Source organism: Oreochromis niloticus, linkage group LG8 (assembly GCF_001858045.2).
Source record: "Oreochromis niloticus isolate F11D_XX linkage group LG8, O_niloticus_UMD_NMBU, whole genome shotgun sequence".
Taxonomy (NCBI): domain Eukaryota; kingdom Metazoa; phylum Chordata; class Actinopteri; order Cichliformes; family Cichlidae; genus Oreochromis; species Oreochromis niloticus.
Window position 1 is genome coordinate 3,455,405 of NC_031973.2, and position 24,841 is coordinate 3,480,245.

A 24,841-nucleotide genomic window follows, 5' to 3' on the forward strand; every position below is an offset into this window, starting at 1 on the left:
ATTACATTACTGAATTTTTATAATTTTCATCAATTATTTACTGAGTAGAAACTAAATTCAATTAAAAAAAAAATACAAACCCAATATAATAAAAGACTACCCAGATAGAAAAACTGCCTCTAAGATTTTAGGATGTGTTGAGCAATAAAAGCTGACCACCTTTATGATACCAAATATTAATTTCAATCTCATTTTAATTTTACTAAATCTGTTCTTCCCTTATTTACTGTATCTATGTGTATGTTTGCATACGTTTTAAACAGTTACTGCACCTGTTTTCCATCTTTCCAAGCAAGATATAATTACATGGGGTTTGGCTTGAGACTTTTGAACAGTACTGTATTTAGGAACGTAATCAGTGTTGTAGCTGCATTTCTTTTTATTTGTGGAAGCTTTCATTTTATTTCACATTGAATAAGATTTTGCAGTGACTTATCTGCAGGAGACTCATGACGACAGCTTTTCTTCACACACATGCAATGAAAACCTTCACTGAGAAAAGTGTCTGCGTCCCAATCGAAATGTCCCGGGTAAAGAGGGACGCAACCTTTAAACACACTGAGACATTTTTAACCTGTTCTACATAAATAAAACTAAACATATTTAAAAAAGGAATTTTTAAAATTTAGAATAAAATGGCCCCTATCCTTCATAGAAAGGAAATAACCCTCCAAGGTCAAGAATGAAAAAAAAAAATCATCATTACATCAATTAAAAAAATAAATACACAATAGAGTAATTAAATGTGTCATTAGGTAATTAAAATATCTACTCTTTATTTTTTTTTAAAAAAAAAATAATAATAATAATTGTTTCTCCATTTAATTATGTCATGGTTCATGTGTTGCTGTCCATCTTGAAATAATTGAAACTGTCACTGCAGCTCATCGACAGACCATAAGGTGGTTAATTTAATCAATTAATAAAACATTTAATAATTATTTGATGTATTTAGTGATTTCATTTTGGCACTCTCGTCGCTCCACAGCGGTGGTCTCACCGCCGAGCACAGGAAAGGTGTCCGTGCAGATGCCTGATCGAAACACAGCAGAGGGCAATAAATGTTGTGAGGAATCATTTGAGTGTCCCGTTTCAATCTGTATCTTCTCCGATGACGTATTCATGGATGAAGTCGGACAGAAACGTAAGCGGCGTGATTATGAAAGGTGGTCGGCGGTGATCGATTGTGCCCAGGCCCGGTTTCAGCTCCGCCGAGCCTGCAGTTTATTTTAAAGAAGAGAGCAAAGACACGGACACCATCATGAACGAGGTGGATTATCTCCATCAGCTGAATGCCGACAGTCTGCCTGAGGAGAAGCCCGAGATTAAACGGCAGCAGGATGCTGAAACGAGCCAAAGCGCCGGTGAGAATAAAAACGCATTTAATGTTTGATCGGGCTAACTGTTAGCTCGCTGTGGGATTAGTGAAAAGGTGTTTCACATCGGAAACATCGGTTTTTATTGACCTGTATAAGTGCCCAAAAATAAACACATAAATAAAATCTCACAGCTTGTTATTTCATCTGTGGATCTCAAATGTGAATATTAACGTTTAATAGAATTATTGTGGCTGATTTTTTTTTTTAACGGCGGAACTTAAAGTTGACGGTAAAGTGCGGCGTCCGGACAATTTTGCAGCGCGCACACAAGAGTTATCTTTGTAGTTCGACCGTTTTTAAAGGCTCATTAAGCGTTAATAACTTGTTAATTGGGTAAGGCTCGGTATATTGCAGCTAATCATTAATATTGAGCGTCATTAAAATTGCGTGTACTGGTTAAAGTAAAGCGCTCTCAGCTGATATTAAAACAGAAATCTGAACATAAGTTGCTCTGGACCAGAGTATGCAAACACACAATGAGATGAGAAATGCTTTATTTGTCCCGTATTTAAGAAATGTTTTTGTTCCCAGCAGTTAAAATAATGATGAAATACTACTATTAATAATAATACCAATAAGCAGAGTTAGCTTTCCCATCGTCCGGTCTGCACCTCTCTCACTCTGCTAAATAATTTGACATCCCTTGCTGGGGATCACATTTTACCTCCCTCCATGTAGAGATCACTCTGCGCAGTGATTAGAGCGTTCTCTAAATAAAAGAGAAATAAGCCAAATTCAGACCATCAGGAAACTCAGAAATGCCGTGTGCATGACACTTTCTAGCGCGGTAACACCAGTCCTCACAGGGGTGACGTGCAGTTGGTTCTGTCATCTTGTTGGAGCAGCTTTGCGTCGGGCGGCTGTCTGAGACATCCTCCAGAAATCTCACATGCAGTTTCTTAATTTTGCATGATGGTGCAGTTGCTGCGATAAGCTGATAGAGAGGAGGAGACACACTCCTGTGCAAGAATAGCATTTAAGCATAGAAAAGCTTGGAAAAATATTGCATAGAGTTGTATAAGCTCTTTGAGTGCTCAGGTAGAGTAAAAAAAGTGCTCTCTGAGAGGAAGTGATGGCAAAGAAGTCATTTCTTAAAAAAGTTAGCTTGTTCATTCAACCCCCCCCCCCCATTCTAAGTTACAATTTAACAAAATAAGTGATTAAGATTAAGATTTTTAGTTCATATTTGTTTTACTAACTATTTAGACCATTTTATTACAAATTGTGAAGGTAAAATATATTTTAGAACCTTCTAATAAACAAAGAGTCCAACAAACAACACAAAACCAAAACAACACTATAATACACAACAATAATAATGTAGTTATTGTAGAAGAAGAGCCTTATGGAAAAGTTTTAAATGAACTTTGGATAAAGTGTGGTAGTGTTAGTAACAAACAGCGCTCAGAGTGAAAGATTGAACTGGTCAGTGTGTGGAATTGAAAACTGACCTCACAGCTCCAGCAACAAAATAAGAAACACTTTTAATCCATTATTGTAAAAGTGGAAAGTAGCAGATGAGCCTGTCGCTCGTCCACACTGCTCCACCTCGGTCTGCAGCTCCTCACTGCTTGTTTCATATTAAATGTTGGTGCTACAGCACAGCTGGCCAACGTGGCACTAAGTGGAAGAGGGATTTAAGTCTTCCATATATTGTTACATTTGATTGGATCACCTTTGTTTGAAGAGGAAAACATGAGACAGAGAATATTAAACTGTTAATGTATTTAAAAATACACTTCAGTATTTTTGTAAAAGCTCTTCTTATGTTTCACAATTTCACAATTATGCTATAAACCTTACAGTAACAGTGATAATTATCACTAATAATAAATGATCGGTCAGGCTTCAGAGTGTGAAGGATTCCTATGGTCACAACTCGCACCTTGAGAATAATCGTGCATACATTCATAATGCAATTTGTATCTGGCAAACGCCTTTTAGCCAGACACATGTATTGCATTATAAAGAGTGATTTCATGTGGTATGAAAGATTTCCTATATCAGTCCTGCTTGGAGCTGAACCAGCCTGTTAAAGAAGGTGCTCCACTACATGTCCTTTCAGTGGTGCAGAGGGTCGTCAGGATTATCCATGATGGACATTTGTCCGTGATGTCCACTCCACCACAGTCTCAAGTGTCCACAGACTTAGCCTTCACAATCAGCTTATCATCATAGCTGACGCATCTGCCTCTTATTCTACTTTCAGAAACTCTAGAAACCACATGTAAGCTCGTAGGGTGAGTGAAGCACTCTGCTGGGATTACATAATGCTTTGATATCTTTAAAACATGATGGGATCTTATTATTCAGGAATTTAGGATTTAAAAGGCTAGTGAGTGCAGAGAAGCTAATCCTTTCTTCAAAGGATGAAGATGAAGAGTGCAAGAGGAGGACAGACGGAGGATCACTTATCAGGAAGTGCAGAGGATTAGTAAGGAGGAAGTAAGAGCAGCTATGAAGAATATTGGTCCTGATGACTAGGGCTGCCACGATTAGTTGACTAGTCATGATTACATCGACTATCAAAATCATCAGCGACTAATTTAATAGTGGTTGCATCGTTTGAAGCGTTGTAAGATCCTGAAAGACCTGCTCGATCGCTGGCCAGGTGGTCGAGACTCACTAGAGCCAGCGAGAACACCAGACTCCTGGCATATCGTTTTCAGCCCCACGCAGTCCTTTGCTACTCAGGTTATACATGATATATAAGTCACTTAGATAACTTAACAATGTTATTGTTTGGCTTTTTTCAGTGTTTAATTTGTTCCTGAGTAAATCGGTTTGGCTGAGATTAAAGTTATAGGTTTCACACAGCTGAATAAATTTCAAACAGAAAATTGATTAAACAGAAATGTGAGATGGTCGAGAATTTACTCCAATGTCCTGTTATATTTTAGGGCGCAAAGAGCAGACGGTTGAGTTTATTAAACACCACTGAGACAATCTGCAAATTCCATTAAAAGTTTAATAAACTATCATCTTGTCTTAATTTTTGGTTAGCACATACCTTAAACACTTCAAGCTGTAAGCTAATGAGAGCTATGTAAGAGCAGATGCATGCTGGTGCAATAAGCTGTAGTTTTATGTCCAATGGATATATGATCTCATCAGTCGACTAAACCCAAAAATAATCGGTGACTAGTCAACTATCAAAAATAATCGTTTGTGGCAGCCCTACTGATGACACACCTGTGGAGGTATGGAGGTGTCTGTGAGGGAAGGCAGACCTTTTAACACAGTCCTGGAGAGTGAGAGGATGTCTGAGGAATGGAGAAGTGTAGTGGAACTGATCTTCAAGAACAAGTGTGACATGCAGAGCTGTAGTAACCACACAGGGATAAAGCTGATGAGCCACACCATGAGGATATTTGAAGATGTTTGCAGATGACATTGTGATCTGTACTAAGGAGCAGGTGGAGGAGACCCTGGAGAGGTGGAGGTATGCTCTGGAGAGAAGAGAAATAAAATGGGTAGAAGAAGACAGAATACATGTATTTGAATGAGAAGGAGATATGTGTAACAGTGAAGCTGTGAGATGCCAAGGTAGTGAACGTGGATGTGTTTAAATATCTGGGGTATTTTAGGATTTCCATTGTAGCCTGGAGAGACAAGAGCAGAAATAAGTCCATCAGAGGGACAGCTCAGGCTGAGCAGTTTGAAGACAAAGTCAGAGAAGCAAGCCTAAGATGGTTTGGGCATGTATAGAGAAGGGATAGTGGATATACTGGACAAATGATTCTGAAAATGGAGTGGCTGGGCAGGAGGATAGACAAAGACCTCAGAAGAGGTTCATAGATGTAGAAAAGGATGACATGCAGAGGGATGGAGAGATGGGTGAGATGGAGACAGAGGATTTGCTGTGGCAACCCCTAAAGGAAAAGAAGAAGAAAAATGTGAAGAAGATTGGCCCTTTCTAGTCCCTGTTGGTACTCCCACTGTGTCATTTTGGATCAGCTGAAGGTTTCAGAACAATCTGATAATAACAAATTAATACAATTTAGCCTAGCACGAGTTTTTTAGCATCACACTGAGTCAGGATTTTTCTAAATTTGACAACGTTGCACGGATTTTAAAAAAACAATCCTACAGATTTGTTTAATAGATGACTAAAAGGACCTACTGTCAAAAATAACGGTAATGCCATCGAAAGGGAGTAAATAATTAGACACCAATGAATGAATATATATCTATATATCAGGGTTTTTCATGGGTGTGCTATGCTGCTGTAGAATTTTAATGTCAGTCTTTCCTGTCCATGTGTGTTTCAGTGTTACCTGAAGACGTCCGGCAGCTGCTGGTAATTAAAGAAGTTCCTCAAGATTGGAGCCCCGGGCGGGACCTGCAAGCCGCCGAGTTCCTCCACATAAAGCAGGAGCAGGAGGAACCCTGGAGCAGTGAGGAGGGACAGCAGATCAATGGGCTGGAGGAGGCCAATCTCAGCAGGTTACCGTTCACTATTGTTACTGTGAAGACTGAAGATGATGACGATGAAGAGAAGCCTCAGTGCTCATATCGTCATCAAAGCCAAACAGAAGAATCCACACAGACTGAGCCGCCTATCGGCTGCTTAGCTAAACAGATCAAAACGGAAATTGAGGAAGATGCGTATGGACGACTGGAATCAGCCTGGAGCCCGGATCTAAATTGTCATTTATTAGTAAATAATAAGAAAAAGGCTTTAGACTCTTCAGAGACTGAAGTCAGCTATGAAGATGAGGAGGAGGAGGATGTTTGGCAGGAACCTCTGTCAGATTCTGGACCTGAAACTGAAGTGGGTGGTATAGCGTGGAAGGAGAGCGTTGCAACTGGGCCTCAGTTTGTCGGTGATGTTTGCGTTAAAACATTTACACAACCGGAAACTCAGAAGCGACAAAGCCGAGGAGAGAAATCACTGGCTTGTGGTGTTTGCGGTAAAACCTTCAGCTGCAATACACATCTGAAGAGACACATGACTGTCCACACGGGAGAGAAACCCTTTAGCTGCGAAGCTTGTGGAAAAAGATTTGGACTTGAGTTTACTCTTAAAACGCACATGAGAGTCCACACAGGAGAGAAGCCGTTTGGTTGTGAAGACTGTGGAAAAACATTTAGTCGGAACACTCATCTTAAAAATCACATGCGAGTACACACACAGGAGAAACCATTTAGTTGTGATGCTTGTGGAAAGACATTTAAATTTAAGTATAGTTTTAAAGTACACATGAGGGTCCACACAGGCGAGAGACCTTTTGGCTGTAGTGTTTGTGGTAAGGGGTTTACAGAACACGAAGGTCTGAAAAGACACATGAGAATCCACACAGGGGAGAAACCATTTGGTTGTGATATATGTGGGAAAAGATTTGGACACCAGAATGCTCTTAAAAGACACACGAGCGTCCACACAGGTGAGAAACCGTTTGGATGCGATATTTGTGGAAAAAGATTTAACCGCAGCACACGATTTAAGGAGCACTTAAGAGGCCACACGGGAGAAAAACTGTTTGGCTGTGACGAGTGTGGGAAAACATTTAGTTCCAATACACGACTTAAGAGACACATGAGCATCCACAGGAGAGACAAACTGTTTTTGTGTGGCATTTGTGGTGAAAAATGTTCAACATCCGAACAGCTTAAGCAGCATGAAAGTTCGCACATGTTACTGCAGATAGATACTGTAACACTGTAGGTAGGTTCTGTTGTGAAGTGTATTTGTATTATTAACAAGCTTTACTTGGTCTTTTTTTTTCTCATGTTTGTCTTCATTGTACTTAAAAAAAATAAACCAAAAAATATCCCTGAATACAAAAATTTGTGGTTTTGTCCTTGCCTATATAAATAATATATATATGTTTCCATATATACTATATATATGTAAAATATATGGAAACATATATCTAGAAAAACTGAAGGTATCTCAAGTATGGTGTAATCTTTTTTTTTTTAAAACTGGGCAATAAATCTTTGTAACTATATTAAGTTACCCTTTTTACGGTTTTGACACGTTTTTGCTTTTATAGTAAAGTCATTCATCATTAGATGAATTATGATTTTTAATATCAATGAAACTTTAAACTGCTTCAAAATTATAAGAAATTATATAAAAAAAGATATCTATTGAACTTTGGAAATTACGCACTTTTTTGCCTCCCATGAGCAGAAATGTTTTGAAAATAAAAAAACTGTTCCTAAACACAACTTAATCAGTGAGAGTGTAAAAATAATCTGAGTGCGTTTTAAGCTATGAGCATGCGTGTTGCCGAATGCAGCGCTCTGACTGGTCAGATCTATTTATTCACATGCAAAAAAATGAGCCTAATTCCAAAAAAATAAAATGGTGCAAATTTGTCCAGTGAAATTACGCAATTGTTGTGAGCAGGAGCATTATAAATCAGTGAGCCTCAAAAAATGTTTAAACTGCAGCAGACAGGCTCAGTGGTTGGGCCCCTCTTGCCCCAGTGTAGAGCCAGCCCCACCTACCATACACCCAGGGGCGGCCCTAGCCTGTTTGGTGCCCTGGGCGAACAGTCCCTCTTTCCCACTGTTCACTATCATAGCCAAGTGGCTAACAAAGGTAAACAGAAGTTTTCCCAATCTCTACTAGTGAATGTTATCTTGTTTCAGGATACATAATACCTGCCATTATCCAAAGACACATCTGCTTACATTTATCTTTTGCTCGTTTCTCCTCTTCTTTTCTCTCTTTTTTTTCTAAACTGAGGACCTGATGGCTTTGACCTTTTCTTGTCTTCCATCAGTAAGTTTGCACTCCAGTATCAACACCCAACCCCACAACATAAACTAATGCACTAATATGTCTTGATCCATTCTCAATCATCCAGGTAAGTAAATCTCCAAAAGTTGATTCTGTTCATCTGGACGTAGCGTTTTTCAGTGGGAGAAACGTTTCGTCACTCATCCAAGTGACTTCTTCAGTCTCAGCTGACTGCAGGTTTCCCCAGTCTTATAAACAGTATATTTGCATAATGACTGAAACCAGCCCACTGAAGGAACAATGGGCTGGGAGGTCAGTTCCTTCCAGATGAACAGAATCAACTTTTGGAGTAATACACTAATACACCTACACCTGTATAGGGTTTTTTTTCTGGAATTTCACACAACCCAGGAAAAATAATTAATACATAATGGGCTTGGATTGACAATATTATGAAGGAAATGTGCACTATTTGGAAGCAGCCCACCCTCTCCGCTTTCGACAGGTTGTGTGTGAGACTTCAGCACAGCAGCAGCAGCAAACGGGTGCACCGAGGGCCCTCGCGCTCACTTTTCGCATGATGGCGCCCCCACCACGATGCCGCCCTGGGCAACGGCCCATTTTGCCCATATCAAAAACCGCCACTGCCAACTTTAAAAGTATTATATTTTTGTATTTGACAAGCAATACCAGACACCACTCAAACAGGTGGTATGAACTAATTTCAAATAACTGCATAATTCGAAGGATACATCTTACATAAGCCAAACCTTTGTAAGCCGCAAAGACCATCAAAGTCAGGAGTGTTTGTTAAATGGGACAGTTTAGCTGTGTACCACTGCTAACACTGTCATCTCATGTGGCCACTTTAGTGTTCAAGTAGTACAAAAAAACAAACATTTCTGAAAATGTAGGGTTTTCTTTTGTTTTCTGTCTTTAAAATATTGTATAACAAGACAAAACTGCAAACGTAAATGCAAATTTCTTTTTCTCACTCTTAACTAACTGAAGCCTTTCATTGAACTACCAAATAAGTAGATTGGAAGCACTGCTGCTATCATTTTGTTCATATTTAACAAAATAAAAACACAGACATAACTGTACACATTAGTTTTTCAGTGTCTCACTAAACTAACACAGCCAATCCCTCAGCATGTTTGTGCTTTCTGCTCATATTGCCTTCATGTTAAATCATTTTTTGTTTTAATATTGCTCTCAATAACGAACGAGCCCTCCCTGAAAAAAAGGAATTTCAAAGTGCCAAATTACTTTATATTTCTTCACATCAATGTACGGGCTGCAAGTAGCGGTGACATGGGCCGTAAACTGGACTAACCAACATAAGGATGGAAACCACTGTGGGACTTTTTCAGTAAGTTGAGTTTTATATATGCTTTGTTATTTAATCAGTAAATCAACACCAATAGCTAGTTAATCCTAGTTATTCACACAACAACTGGGTGTTGGGTAACTATCATGTTTTTACTTTAGAAAATAGTCCGTACACATGAATTAAGATCTAGTAGTAGTCTAGTAAGTCTAGTAGTTATACTATATAAAGAATAAATGCACAATTTAAAAAAAAACCTTATAGCTAGATATATTGACTTATTTCTGAATTATATGAAATATTATGGCTTTGTGTACCACAGTGTTTTTCTTTAAACTACTTGGGAACACTTTTACTGGCAGTCGGTGATGTCACTGGAAGGCAAGGTTCTGTTGCCATAGTCTCCTGAGTTTATTTTGAAAGCTCACTTACAGAACTCACTTAAACAGCTCAGAAAAGACAAGCACACACACACTTGAAGAAGTAGTCACTACATTTTCCTGTTTAAAAGATTTTAAAAATTAAGATGAACAAGGAAACAAGAAAAACTACAAGTCCAGCAGATAACAAAGATCCAGGAGATCAAAGTAAGTAAACAAATACAAAAATCTGTGTAAAATCCCCCAAATAACAGAATCTACATTTCTAAAAATGTTGACACTCTGTGTATAAAATGAATCATTTGAATCCTATGTTGGACTGAAAATAGCAGAAATACAACATGTCTAATCAAAGAAAGGTTACTGGGGCACTTTGTCTTTGGTAAAATAATGGGACAAGTTTATTCTTGGACTCAGCAGTAAAAACAGACCAACAAGTGTCATGAATCTAAGACTTAGTAGACCTGGTATGGACTCGTGTGGCTCTGTTTTTATCAAAAGGATAAACTTATTATAATTTAACCAACACTCATTAAAATACCATCAAAATCCTTCCAGTCCTGATGTCGAGCACTCTTTTTCACTACTGTGTTGTTGTTGTTGTTTATAGACTGTGAGAGCAGGATGGCTAAAAGAAAGGCCAGTCCTGAAAGGAAGACCCCCGTAAAAAGGAGGAGGGTCACTGAGGAGGCTGCTCCTTCCACCAGCTCAGACACTCATGAGGTCAAAGGAGTGAAGCGTAAGCTCCAGCAAGATGCAGCCGGCACAACCAGTCCAGCAAAGAAGTCGAAACTTGCTGAGCCTACGAGCGGTGACGAGGAGCAAGCGTCTTCCTCCTTGGACGCTGGTAAAGGTAGGCTAATTAGTTGAGTGAGGGGTAGATTAAGTGCACAGCTGGTTGCTCAGTTTAAGATATTAGTGTTTGGGAGATATTTGTGTCTATGATCTAATAAGCTGATGTGCTTTGGTGTTTTCCACATCTGCAGACTGCAGTCAAAGCACAAATGGGTGCATGAAGAATGGTAAAAGGAAGGCTGCAGGAGACAGCAAAGAGCCACCCGAGAGAAGGAAAAGGGACAAAACCAAACACAGCGCCCAAAATTCAGCAGCTGACCAGAGACGTAAGTAGCAAGCAGCTTGGCTTTTATACTCAGGTGAAGAGCAAAATGAACATTTAGGCTACAGCAGAGAGTCATTTGTGTCACAGCTGTAGTGAAACAACATGTGTGTTTGTCTTTTCAGGTGAATTCCAGGCCAGATACGTGGAGGAGCACCATCTTGGAGGAGGCGGCTGTGGAGCAGTGTTTGCTGGCTACCGGATAACGGATCATTTCCCAGTAAGTGTTCAGATGGTGGGAGTAAGACAGGCAGTAACGCAGATAATAATATCGTAAGCTGAGACGTGTGCTGTTTCACACCTTTAATGATGTCATACTGAGGAAATGCTCACCAATGCTCTGTGTCTTTTAGATAGCCATCAAACACATTCCAAAGGACAGAATCCCCATCAAAGTGAGGGTAAGTGTGCAACACTTGAACTGTTTTTACATTCCTGGACTGAGTGCAGCGTTCACCTGTGGAGCGTCTGTTCCTCATCATCCACTTTGTTGGAATATATCAGGATGAAAACGGGAAGCTGGTCTCAGTGGAAGTGGCCATTATGCTGAAGCTTGCAGCTGAAGCAGACGGATCAGTGGGAACGTCAGCACCCGTGTCTCTGCTGGACTGGTTTGACCTCGGCACAGAGCTGATCCTGGTGCTGGAGAGACCTGTCCCCGCTGTGGACCTGCATGATTACATAACAGAAAATGGAGGATGTTTACCAGAGGAAAAGGCCAAGGTAAGTTGACTGGAAGAGCCTTAGACTGTACAGCATTCAGTCAAAGCTCAGAGTATCAGAGAAGCATCAACACATTGACTCGTTACTGTCTTCTTTATCTTTTCCAGGTCATTCTGAAGCAGCTGGTCGATGCAGCAAAGGACCTGGAGGATAAGCACATCTTTCACCGGGACATCAAGAGTGAGAACATTCTGATTGAGACCGGCTCAGATGTGCCTCGTGTTCGTATCATCGACTTTGGACTGAGCTGCTTTGCTAAGGCGCGATCGCTGTACCGCGTCTTCTACGGTAACATATTCAGCTCCTGCTCTTCACAGATGTAGCAATTTGTGCCTTTTGTTTTAGAAGAAATTGTAATTGTGTCTGTTTATTAGGTACACCTATTCACACCCCTCCCGAATGTTACGGATGCAAGAAATACAAGGCTGGACCCACCACGGTGTGGCAAATGGGAGTGGTGCTGTATGAAGCGCTTCATGTGGGGGACTTTAATACCGTGACGTTCCTCCAAAAGGAATTGATATTCAACAAGGATCTGTCTCCACGTAAGAAAACGTCACGCTTCAACATTCATTGATGGCTTGGATCACTGGAACTATCATCTTCATCTTTTTTCTTCTTTCTTTGTTTCCAGACTGCCAGAATTTCTTGGACGCATGTTTAACCAACGTCCCGGAGAAGCGCCCAACGCTGGGGGACCTCCAGCTTCACCCCTGGCTCAGATAAACCCGTCTCTCTCACACACAGACACACACTTCATATCTTATCATATAAGTGTGACACATTACCTAACTTTCTTTTTTGTGTCTTTTTTTTACAGGAAAATATTGTTTTTTGTTTTTTTGGCCTATTCTAAATTTTGGTATCCTGGAGTTCCTGTAACCCCCCCCCCCCCAGCCGTCCCAGGAAAGGGGATCTCTCTTTGAATTGGCTTTCCCGAGGTTTCTTCCCATCAATCTGGCCCCCCGGGGAGTTTTTCCTCGTCTTCATAGAGAGCTTGGGCTGGGTCAGGAGCTCCATCAAAATTGGCCTAATTTGATTAGTTTAATGTAATAAAATACTTTAATGTAATCAAATAAAAATGAGTAAAAGTCTGAACCTTTAACTTCCATCGAAATAAAACTTGTTTAATTCAACTTTGCTGAGAATGCTCTTTCATTACCATTTCAAGGATTGTTTTTTACCCATGATGCATTTTGACAAGTAAGAAAACTGAAAACTAAATCAGGTTAAAGTATGCACAAAGAAAGTCACACTGTCACTGCTCTGAAGACTTGCATCTGTTGCCCTAACCCCTAATGCGTCTCAACAGATTTCCTGGTTCTACCAGAGGTTGCAACAGTTTTTCCTTCCCACTGTTGCTGATTGGTGGGATTCATTTTCTAATAGTATAGGGTCTCTGCCTTCCGATGTAAAGCGACTCTAGACAACAGATGTGATTTGTTGCTATAGTTACGGTTGAATTTAATCATTAATGTCCATTCAGGAGTGGAAGTTTTATATTTCTTAATATCCATCTAAAGAGATTGAAAATGTGACGTCATCATGGGATAAAACCGCAAAGGATTCTGGGAACGAGTGGCAAGCGGTACTAGCGCACGCAGGCTTTCACATGAAAACAGTCACACAGCGATAAAAAGAAACACAAAAAATGGCAAGAAGCTGTTGTATCATTAACTGCAATAGCCGGTCGCATGACAGCCACGGGAAGCCGACGGGTAAAGAGATCGGTTTTTATCGGATTACGTCGTGGAAGAGAAATTGTTCAAGCCATGTTTCCGAGGTAACAAAGAGCCGACGGATGACCTGGATTGCAGCCATTCGAAGACCAAATATAACGTCCCAGAACACTTCAGCTCACATGTTAGTCTGCTCCAAGCATTTCCACAAAGGTACGTCTTCTGTTGTAGTTATTACGTAATTTATCATAACATAATTGTTGATGTAGGTTACAAGTCTTATATTGATTTGAATTGAATTCGTTGCGCTATGCTGCTTTGTTCACTGTGGCTTTGCGGGCTAATGCTTGTTGTGTTTTGTAGGAAAACCAGCCTACAAAATGCTGGAATGCGATCCAGACTGGGCACCTCTATCAACCTGGGTCATACCGAGTTTAAAGCTGCTACCACAGCCAGATTTGATTGATTAAGAGAGAGAGCGACATCAAAACAGCCACGAAAAGTCCCGCATATAGTATGTGCTCAAGGGTTGTATTGAAGCAATCAAGTGATGAATAACTGTTTTCCAGTATGTTGTTTTGCAATGTTTTTTTTTTTTTGCATTGTTGATTTGTTTTTCACTGAAGCAGCTAATAAAGCACAATGGAATACAATTTTGCCTCTTTCTTGTAAGATTCTATAATAGAATGAAACAATAATGCCAGTTATAAATAAAAACAATAAACTGAATGAATTACGAAACACTCATTTTATTTCTATTAGATCTGAAAATGTTGTGTAATACTACAACCTGAAACCACAAATAGATTTCCTTTATCTCCTGTACAGGCAAACGCAAAGAATGTAACAACAGCTGTGAAATGGAATAGTCCAAATCACCAAAGTAAACTGGACCTGGGCTTGTTGCAGGGATCTGAAGTTAATAAACGTGAAGCGCATACACTCACACTTAGGACCATATAATAATAAATATGTGCGTGATGAAAGTTGGGCAGCACGCTAACGTCCTTACTCCACTCTGTACGCTCGTATGGGTCTGACCCTTTCACTCCTTTGATTTTTTCCTCGTACTTTTTTTTTTTGCCTTTCCGTCAAGTCTGTCTTTGTGTTCTCCGTCGTTTTGTACATAACGAGCAAATAAAATGCAAGTAGAGATTAAGAATTAATGATTACCGGTGCTGGAAATACTAGCGCTTGATGCAGTGTTTTGATTTTGTTGCCACGGGTACCCACAAAGCAATGCGCGAAAGTCACGTGGTCTGTCAATCTCTATACTCAATGTGATTTCCATAAATTTAACAGAGCTGTTTGACTGATCACCTAATGTGTGACAAAAGAATCAGCTGTGATGCTAATGACAGTCTGCACTCTCTTACCTGTCTGTAAACGTTGGCCTTGTCTCTCTCACTCGTTTCCTGGTCCAGTGACACCTCTCTCCTCTGTTGCATAAGTTCCAGCCCGTGCTCTCCCAGTGTTCCGCGTGCCCGACCGTTTCGCCGTCCCCTGGTTTCCCACGGCACCTGTGCAGAGTTTCTGTTTATGACCGTGCTCTTGTTTAAGTTGATTCCTCTAATTAATAAATCTTTTAAATAGTTCAAGCGATTTAGTCTGCTCTGGGGTCCAACTGCACTCTCATTTCCAGTTTGTGACATGAGCTTTTCTTTTTTTCTTTCCTTTGGATTATTGTTAGGTCTTTACCTTTAAATATAAAGTGCCATGAGGCAACCGTTGTTGTGATTTTGGCACTAAATGAATAAAACTGAATTGAATAAGCGCAAGAAGACACAGCTGAGCTTAATCTAAATAATGGAACACATGAAAATAAAACTAAAGGCAAAGTACAAGAGAAAAAAAACTCAAAATAAAAATTGAACTAATTACACAGAGACGAGAGACTAACACTCAACTAGATACAGAAAAACAGACGGGAGGTTACAGTCAAATAGGGCAGGGCAATATGGCCAAAAATATTTATCACGATATATATTTAAAAAATCTGCCATAAAGGTATAACTGACGATATAATTGACGCGAGACAAAATACTTTACAACTCTGCAACTTTATTAATGCAAAAAAACCCAACTAAACCATCAATGTATTTTCACTTAAACAAGCAGCTGTTTTTTTATGCTAATTTCTTGCTGACAGTTTAACCAAAAGGCATTTCCAGTGGAAACTGGCCGACATATCCTCAGCATAACCATGTATAAAATCCACAAAACTTAAAAAGAGGTTATACACACAATACGGTAATATTATGTTGACACACAGTACGTATTACTCCGCGAGGCTCCTGCCTGCCTACGATAGCCGTAATGCTCCGACAATCGATCAAGCGGTGCGGCTTCGTAGCTTATCGAAGTCTTACTAAAACATTTTTTGACAGATTTCCGAGCACCGTGTACCACATAAAATCGGTTCGAGGTCAGTAAGCAAAACCACAATTCATACATAAGGCACACGGGATTATAAGGGGCACTGTCGATTTTTCAGAAAATCAAAGGATTGATTTTAAGTGTGCCTTATTTTTCGAAAAACACAGTAATAACGACGGCCCGCTAGCATGCTCTACCGAAAATTGTGCTTTGGTGTGTATTCTGGTTCTGGTTCATCTGCCATTCAACGATCCGCTTTCGCCCTTCTCTTTCTCCATCACCGCCATGCTTTTTCTGCCATGTGCGTATGAAAACAAAGGCACTGTGCATGCGCATTTTACCCATATTCTATAACGATATTTCATTTTCTTATCATTCCCTAACATTATACCGGTATTACCCTGAATGGTATGATATGGCCCAGCCCTACAGTCAACTAAACCACAACGATTAAAATATCAAATTCTAAGAATTCTTCCCCTCAAACACAACGCACATGGCAGATGGCTGCCCCTCTCTGAGCCTCTCTGGTTCTGCCCAAGGTTTCTTCCTCTCAAAAGGGAGTTTTTTCCTTCCCACTGTTGTCAAGTGCTTTCTCATAGGGGATGGTTTGTTGAGATTGTGGCACTGTTATCTCATTTTATCCTTTTTAGCAGTTGAAAAACCAATCTACACAATCAGTGCAAGGTTCAAGGTTGAAGGTAACTTTATTTATACCCATAGGCAAGGTAAATTTGCTTTAGAGAAAAATGATAGCATTTGGCATCCCTTCAAAAACACACATACCTAATAAAAATATATACCTCACTGTAGCACATATATAGTAATTTAACGGCTTGAATCAAAAACAAAAACAGTTCTTATTTAATTCAGTGACAGCAACAGCGACAAAGCTGTTTTTATAATGCTAAATTCACCCCTTAGAGGATGGGAACCATTTTTAAATGGAACAATGAACAATGAATTCCCAATTCATCTTGGATTCTTAACATGAGCTCATTAATTTATTTTCCTTAAAAAAGGATATTATCAAATATTATCCATCATGTTTAACCAAATACTTAAGAGTGTACTTCAATTCCAAATGTATTAACAACAAATGGTATTTCTGTAACCTTTACCAAGTTACCACAGTTGCAGTAACTTATTTTTAGCAGTAACAAATTATTACTCTTAACAAGCAAATGTAACTTAATTTACATTGGAAATACTTTTAAAACCTGAAATATGCTGTTTCTATTAAGACTGAACCATTTTAATATGAACAGCAAGTACTTACCTCCCCCATCATAGTATGGCGGCGGGGGGAGGTGGGATGGGGTAATCGCACATAGCAGCTAGCATCACACCTAGCATCAGCGGTAACATCTGTAGCTTAGAACATTCAATACTTATACCACACTGTAAGGAACAACAGGATAAGTTAAAAAAAAAAAAAAAAACAATTTAAAAAAATCCATTCTGATAGCTCCCGATTGTTTTGTTTTTTCCCCGAAGGTTTCTGAGCTTAATCAGCTAGTAAAATATATTATATAAACTTAACAGGTAGCTAAAGCCCGTGACTCACCGGGATTTTCCAACACAAATAACTGGACAGATGTTATTCCCTTTGTGGTCAGAGTTCGGGGCCTAATAAAAGAGTAGCTTATTAGCATTGATATGTAAATACAATTTGGTCTCTTTAACTGGTTTGCAGCACTGCATACTTCATTGAAAATACACTTGACCGCCATTATTGGGAAGATCTCACAGGAAGAGACAGACAATACTTCCTGCGCATGAGATGCAAGGTCGTAAAGCAGCAAGACTGCATCAAAGCGCCCCCTTGTGAAAATAATATATCAATCAAATACCCTGATGTTGCAACTCCAAATAGGAAGATTTTTTCGTGAATGTGACTGTATGTACAGCGCTTTACACACATTTGGACTTTAAACTAGGGGTGGGAATTTAATGTGTTAATAGCGATTAATTAATTTTTAAAAAACGCGTTAAAAAATAACGCATTTAATCGCACTTTGCATTCCAAGCAAAGGGGACTTTTTGTGAATGCGCGATTTCCTGCTGTACCTGTTGCACTGATGCGCACAACAGAGCTAAGTTGCCAGGACTGATTGGAGGCAAATTTCATTTCAAAAGACTACCCAATGGAAGCCTTGATCAGGGGCGGTCCTGGCCTGTTTGGTGCCCTGGGCGAACCCCCCCACTCGCACCCCGACCGACAGACACACACACACACACACACACACACACACACACACACACTGGCTGGAACCGTACTGAATTTAACTAGATAAATATTTTATATAATGAGAGAGAGAGAAGAGAGAGAGAGTATGCAAACAGCCATTATAATTCATCATATATTGAGAATAGCTGACAAATCAACAATACAGCTCTTCCAAATATTGGCTAATTAATATTGTGCAGTCCAAAAGATTCAATAAGCCACATCAGTGTCTACTGTCTGTCTACTGTTTACTATCATAGCCAAGTGGCTAACAAAGGTAAACAGAAATTTTCCCAATTCCTACTGGTGAATGTTATCTTGTTTCAGGATACATAATACCTGCCATTATCCAAAGACACATCTGACTACATTTATCTTTTGCTCGTTTCTCCTCTTCTTTTCTCTTTTTTTCTAAACTGAGGACCTGATGGCCTTGACCTTTTCTTGTCTTCCATCAGTAATTTTGCACTCCAGTATCAACACCCAACCCCACAACATAAACTAATGCACTAATATACTTACACCTTGTATCTGTTTTTTTTTTTTTTCTGGGATTTCACACAACCCAGGAAAAATAATTTATACATAATATTATGAAAGCAGCACTATTTGTAAGCAGCCCGCCCCCTCCCCTTTGGACAGGTTTTGTGTGAGCAGCAGCAGCAAGCAGGCGCACCGAGGGCCCTCGCACTCAATTTCCACGTATATGTGTGTGATAGAATTTAGAAATTACATCGGTGCAAATTATAAGTCTATACCATAATGTCTTCTGTTTTTGTGTTTGTTGTAGGGCTGTCAACATTAACGCGTTAATGCCATCATCACGATTAGTTCAGTTTTTAAGAAATTAAAGAAATATCAACACAGCATCTATTTATAAAGACTTAAAGTTTCCTTTTTAAAATTAATTGGCCCCTTTCTGCCCTGTTTTCTGCATTATAAGCCGTATTATTATTATTATTATTGTTGTTGTTGCTCTTGTTGTGGTTATTAGGATTATTATGAGTATGATTATTGTTATTATATAACACTATTTCTTATATTTAGTTATCATTCATATGTTCTTGTCTGTAATTTCTGCATGAAACATAATTAAAAGTTTAAAAATAATTTTTAAAAGTGTCTGTTACTCTGTGTGTGTTAAGTTTTTTTTTCCTATAAAGAAAAATAAAAACAAAAACAAAAACAAAAGGAAGAAGAAGTAGAATAAAGGTGCCTGCGCAAATGCCTGCCCAAAACACCCCAATAAATACATTTCACAGCAAGACTGAAGAATGAGCGCCCTGTCCGAGTCCGTCCTCATCTCCAGTAATACAACTATTGATGAGGTCGTACAGAAGTGTGAATACACGGAAATCGATCTTCTGATCGAGTCGCCTGGTTCAATTCAAACGAGCTTACAGTTGATTTTAAAGACGAGAACAATGAATGAAGCGGATTATCGTCAACGTAACGGCACCGAGAGTCAGCCTTTTGAAGGAAAGCCGCAGATCAAACCGCATCAGCTGCAGAATGCTGATATCAACCAAACTACCGGTGAGAAAATCACAGATTTAATGTGAGATGTTTCTCCGGAAGGAAACGGCTTCCTAGCTGCTAGCTCGTTGTGCTGGTGGGCGAAATAAACTTTTCACCTACAAACCGGGCTTCTTAAATTATGTAAATCTGCCACAAATCGATGTTTAAACGGATTAAAAACGGCGGAACGCACCGGTGAAGGTCCGGTGTAGTACCCGGGCGTTTTACACGGGGCACACAACAACAGCTTTGATATTGTAATTCAACGTAAATAAAAGATCGAAATTTGATTCAAGGTGTTTTCTATGTCTAATATTTTTTACTCATCTTAATAAATATAGACTTTAGTGAGCTGGCTTTATGTAGGAGATATATATATATAGAGATAGATAGATAGATAGATAGATGATAGATAGATATACTGTATATATATATGTGTGTGTGTGTATAATAAAGAAATGACCTGTTGTGCGAGTATCTTTATTATTCACTCTTACTGTACCTACATTGTAATCAATTTAGTGCTTTTTAGCCACTTAAATTATCTTTATAGAACTGTTTGGTTGTATTTGGTGAAATTTCTGCTTCCCTTTTGGTCAGGTTGCACCTGAAAACACAAAAAACATATTAAGAAATCATAATAAAAAGTAAAATAGAAAGTCACTTTGGTAAAAACTGATTCCAGTTTGTCCCTTCTGACTCAAAATGACTTGATATTATTCACGAGAGACAGATTATACCCCAACAAGTCATTTGTCGCAACAGTGGCTCCTATTAAAAGCAGTAATAGCAGCAAAAAGGTAGAAGGTGAAAAAGGGATCTTTATTTTAAAGCCAAAGAAACAACAACATGACAAGCTCTCAAGATGAATTTACATTTTTTTTACTGACATTTAGCTGGTGATAAGTTAGCACAGACCTTCCCAAAGTGTGGGGCCCGCCCCCTAGGGGGGCGCAGAGCCATTGCGGGGGGGGCGCGGTATGAAAAGGAAAAAACAAAACAAAAAAAACAAACGCTTGGACACTGCTAGCACGGGGCGCCTCCACAAACGCAAATCAGGAGATGAAGCATAGCTGAATATGTTTCCAAACCAACTTCATTCTAAGCCAAAGACTAGAAAATATGGTGAAGCATATCTTCCCTTTGGTTTCACCTGCACAAGTGCCAAGGTAGGTCTCCCCTGCAAATAGTTTTCCCTGCGTCGGGAGCAGCGCTGGGCTCTCCAAATCACGGACAAACAGTATCCCACATTCTTGATTTTTAGTTCACAAACACTTGTTGTAATGACTAACTACTCCTGGCATTTTGGAGATGTTAGCTCTTTATACAGTAAAGTTACAGCGGGATACAAATAACATCAGGCTGATCCTGCCACAATTTGTTCCCCCTGTTCAAATCACGGACAAACAGTATCCCACAGCTGTTTATGTTTTGCAGAGGGATTGAAAAATGTATTGATAGCAATGTTGAATATTATTACACAGGAAAAAAACAACTACATGTAAAATAATTACACCGTGACGCCTCTGCCTTTCTAAATAGAGGGACGGTAACTGTGTGTGTATATGTAAGCGTGTAAAACCTGCAGATAGTCAGATTAACAGTATTTTGTCTCTATCTGCTATTCTGCAATTCATCTCATGTAAACAATAACGTGGCGCACAGCGTGACGTGAAAAAAGGCACATACCTTTGATGTGACGAACTCTGTATTCCTCGTCCACACTAAACGCAAAAAAGGAGTTTTAAAAAATCTCCGTTTTCGGTGATTTGAAACGCCGTTTACGTGTGGACGAAACAGCTGCGTTTTCAAAAATACCCGTGTAGGTGCGGACGTAGCATAAAAGAGTTAGTAGTTTATTTTCTTACTACCTGTAATTTGTTGCAGATTACTTGTATTTGCTTAATTGTTTACTAAATGTTTGAGGTGTGAAATAAACCGCAATGGAGCAAAATATGGGCGTGCGTGGTTGGAGGCTGTGTTCGTGCGTGCGCGCGCGAGGCGGGGCGCGAACATTTTTCTTGTAAAACAAAGGGGGGCCCAGCAAAAAAAGTTTGGGAACCACTGAGTTAGCAGATGATCACATGATTAGGGGCGGTGATGAAGGGGTTGCTGTATTTTTTTTGTTGACCTTTATTTATTGTAATTGTTTCAAGGGTTTTTTGTTATTGTTTGCTGTGTTTTTATAACCTGTCATACAATAGTCATTATTCTAACCCTTTTTATTCACATTTTAATGATAGATTATTCTTGTTTTTATCTGTTATTTTTTATCTCTTGTTTTTTATAAGGTTATTGTGTTGTGATATTTGTAAAATAAGTGCTCTCCAGGTGATGTCTCTCTGTGTTTCAGAGTTTCCTGCTGATGTCCAACAGCTGTTGGTGATTAAAGAAGAGGTTCCCCCAGAATGGAGCCCCTCTGAGGACCAGTGGTCCCAAGAGCCCCTGCGCATAAAGGGGGAGCGTGAGGAACTGTGCACCACTCAAACAGCAGAACACCTTAAAGGGCTGGAGGACGCTGATACCAGCAGGCTCCCATTCACTGCTGCTCCTGTGAAGAGTGAAGATGGTGAAGAGAAACCTAATCCTTCAGAGCTTCATCATCATCAAACAGTTAAACAAATAAAAACTGAGACTGATGGAGACGACTGTGGAGGACCAGAATCAGCCAGAAACCTTGATACAAAAACTACTTTACAACCTAATGAAGTGGAAAATGATTCAGACTCCTCTGAGACTGAACTCAGTAACGATGGCGATGAATGGCAGGGACCTTTGTCAGATTTTAGACCTGAAACTGAAGACAGTGACAATGGCTGGGAGGCAAGCAGGTCACCTGAGTCAGGTGTAAATTGTCACGTGGGATGTGACACTACCAAAAAACCCTTTAGCTGCTCCGAGTGTGGAAAACGTTTTCTCCACAGGCAGTCTCTCCACAGACACATGAGAATCCACACTGGAGAAAAACCTTTTTGTTGTGCTGTTTGTGGCGAGAAGTTTAGCAGGAAGACACATTTTAAGACGCACATGAGAGTTCACACAGGCGAAAAACCTTTTGATTGTGGTTTTTGTGGTAAAAGGTTCAGCCAGAAGTCAAATTTTAAGGAACACTTACGAGTCCACACAGGAGAGACTCCATTTGGCTGTGAGGCTTGCGGGAAAAGATTTAGAGTTAATTTTACTCTTAAAAGACACATGCGAGTCCACACGGGAGAAAAACCGTTTGTTTGTGTTGACTGTGGAAAGACATTCAGTTCCAATACGCACCTTAAGACACACACGAGAGTCCACACGGGAGAGAAACCATTTAGCTGTGGTGTTTGCGGCGAGAGATTTGCACAGCAAGGGGTTCTGAAGAGTCACACCAGAGTTCACACAGGTGAGAAGCCTTTCGGTTGTGGTCTCTGTGGAAAGAGATTTAGACAGCAGAATACTCTCAAGAGACACATGAGCGTCCACACGGGAGAGAAGCCGTTCTCCTGTGGCGTCTGTGGCGAAAAATATACCAGACAGGGAAGTTTGAAGAGGCACATGAATGTACACACATGACAGATGTTGTACAACTGCAGCTTCAACAACTGAATCACATACCTGTCATTTTGTGCCTGAACATCTTGAAACTTTTGGGTTATAAACACTGGACTTCTGTAACTGTTTTCTGGCCTTTGATGGACCGGGCTTCTCTCAGTCTGTCTCACTGATGTTTGATCGAATGTATAAACACTACATGACACTAAATAATGAAGTACTAATATTACTGAAACAGTAATCTAAAAAAATTTTATTACACATTTCTCATCACTAATGCATTATAAAGTAATGCATTAATCTACAAATGTACTTCCTGTTGCATTACACTGTGTTACTCTGCAACACATACCTGCACAAAACCTAAAAAGGGACATGCAGAAATGATTATTTTTAGTAGATATTTTGAAGTATTTGCCCAAAACAAAGAAAAGTAGGTGAATGACAGCCTGCAGAGAACTTCACAGATGATGTTCTTGTGTCTGGATGTTTCTGATTTGTAGTTTGCTCTTCATGTGTAAAATATGCTGCTCTGTTGCCAGTAGACCTGTCTGTCTGTGCCTGGTTATATGCTACAAACACTGCCCTCTTTATGTGAAAGTGCTCATAGCTAGACTGGGTTGACTTATTGATCCTGATTGCAAATGTTAGTTTAATAAATCCTGGATATGCTGAGTTTTTTCCTCATAGTGCAGGCCTCTGGAATTTCAGTCTTGTTGCTGCCTTCACAATTCACTGTTTTAAGGATGGAATAAAAACAGTTTCTTCCAGCTGCTTCCTTATTTGCAGATTACCACACATTTAAGTTTTTCCACTAATAAAAATTGAACAATGTTTTCGGGTTTGTTGGTGGTTATAGAGCATTAGCAGTATGAATAAGGACTTTTGTTTTTTAAAAATACTAATAACATTGTTCTTGCAAATATAAGAGATGATGTTAAAATGGCTGGCTTTAAAGAATGATTCTCGTTGGATTTTGAATGTTATTAATTGTTATTTTTGTTTTTATAACAAACCCATCTCTTCTTTCTGTTTACAGTAATACTCATTAAAACACCTACAGTGAATGTAGATATTGCCACACAAAGATTCAATGAAAAATATAAGAACTTGGCAGTGTAACATTACAGGACGGTGGCGGTGGCTGACACGTTGCCTACACACTTCTGACTAATAACTAATAATAGCAGACCTCCTCTGGCAGGAAAAACATCAGCAATGATTCTGGAGAATTTAGCTGTTGCTGTCCATCAAGCTGCAAAGGTTATAGGTCATTTCCAAACCTAAAGGCTGTCATTGTACAATGAAAAATATTTTTCTGTTATTCATAAGTGAAAAATATTCAAGGTAAATGTTAATGTTCCCAGCAGTTTCATCCCAAGGACAGACTGTGCAGTGCTCAGAGAGCAAAAACCCAGAGCTCCATTCAGACTCTACAGGCCTCAGCATGTTAAATGTTAAAGTTCATGACAGTATGACTAAAAAAAGACTGAACATGGTTGGTTTGGAAGAAACTCTGCTGTCTAAGAAGAACATGTCAACACGGCTTAGGTATGCAAAGTTGCATCTGAACAAACAAGTGGAGATGTTTGTGTATAATGTGCAGTGTGATATTAGGTAAAAACCAAACATATCAGTACTAACACCTCATACCAACTGCCAGCTCACCGTGATGGGTGGGCGAAGATTTTGGCTTGGACACATTCCAGTCACTGAGTCAACCACAAACTCTATTCCAAATTCAAATATGTGGACATCAGTCCAACGTCTAAATTTAAATGATAAATAATCTGCTTCTCGTGTAGCACTTTTCTACTCCAACTGAGCACTCAACCAACTACCAGCCTTCCGAGTAGTAGGTGACCTGCTCTACCTCCTGAGCCACAG

The 24,841-nt window shown here is 39.5% G+C and overlaps 2 protein-coding genes across 3 annotated transcripts; both read left to right on the forward strand.

Annotated features, from left to right (window-relative positions):
* Positions 1-837: 837 nt before the first annotated feature.
* LOC102076428 (uncharacterized) lies at positions 838-23,775 on the forward strand. The gene is made up of 11 exons (XM_025909952.1): positions 838-1,364; positions 5,651-7,045; positions 10,394-10,636; positions 10,770-10,904; positions 11,026-11,120; positions 11,254-11,301; positions 11,405-11,623; positions 11,731-11,911; positions 11,998-12,168; positions 19,178-19,444; positions 21,780-23,775. The coding sequence occupies exons 1-11, from the start codon at positions 1,262-1,264 to the stop codon at positions 22,973-22,975; spliced, it is 4,053 nt and encodes a 1,350-aa protein (XP_025765737.1). The 5' UTR covers positions 838-1,261; the 3' UTR covers positions 22,976-23,775.
* Positions 9,355-12,428, forward strand: LOC109203183 (serine/threonine-protein kinase pim-1). 2 transcript variants are annotated; one of them, XM_019362370.2, is made up of 9 exons: positions 9,355-9,445; positions 10,394-10,636; positions 10,770-10,904; positions 11,026-11,120; positions 11,254-11,301; positions 11,405-11,623; positions 11,731-11,911; positions 11,998-12,168; positions 12,258-12,428. In XM_019362370.2, exons 2-9 carry the CDS (start codon positions 10,408-10,410, stop codon positions 12,347-12,349), a joined length of 1,170 nt encoding a protein of 389 aa, XP_019217915.1. In that variant the 5' UTR covers positions 9,355-9,445; positions 10,394-10,407; the 3' UTR covers positions 12,350-12,428. The 2 variants fall into 2 exon arrangements, with proteins under 2 accessions (XP_019217915.1, XP_019217914.1); XM_019362369.2 differs by lacking the exon at positions 9,355-9,445 and adding an exon at positions 9,766-9,990.
* Positions 23,776-24,841: the final 1,066 nt, after the last annotated feature.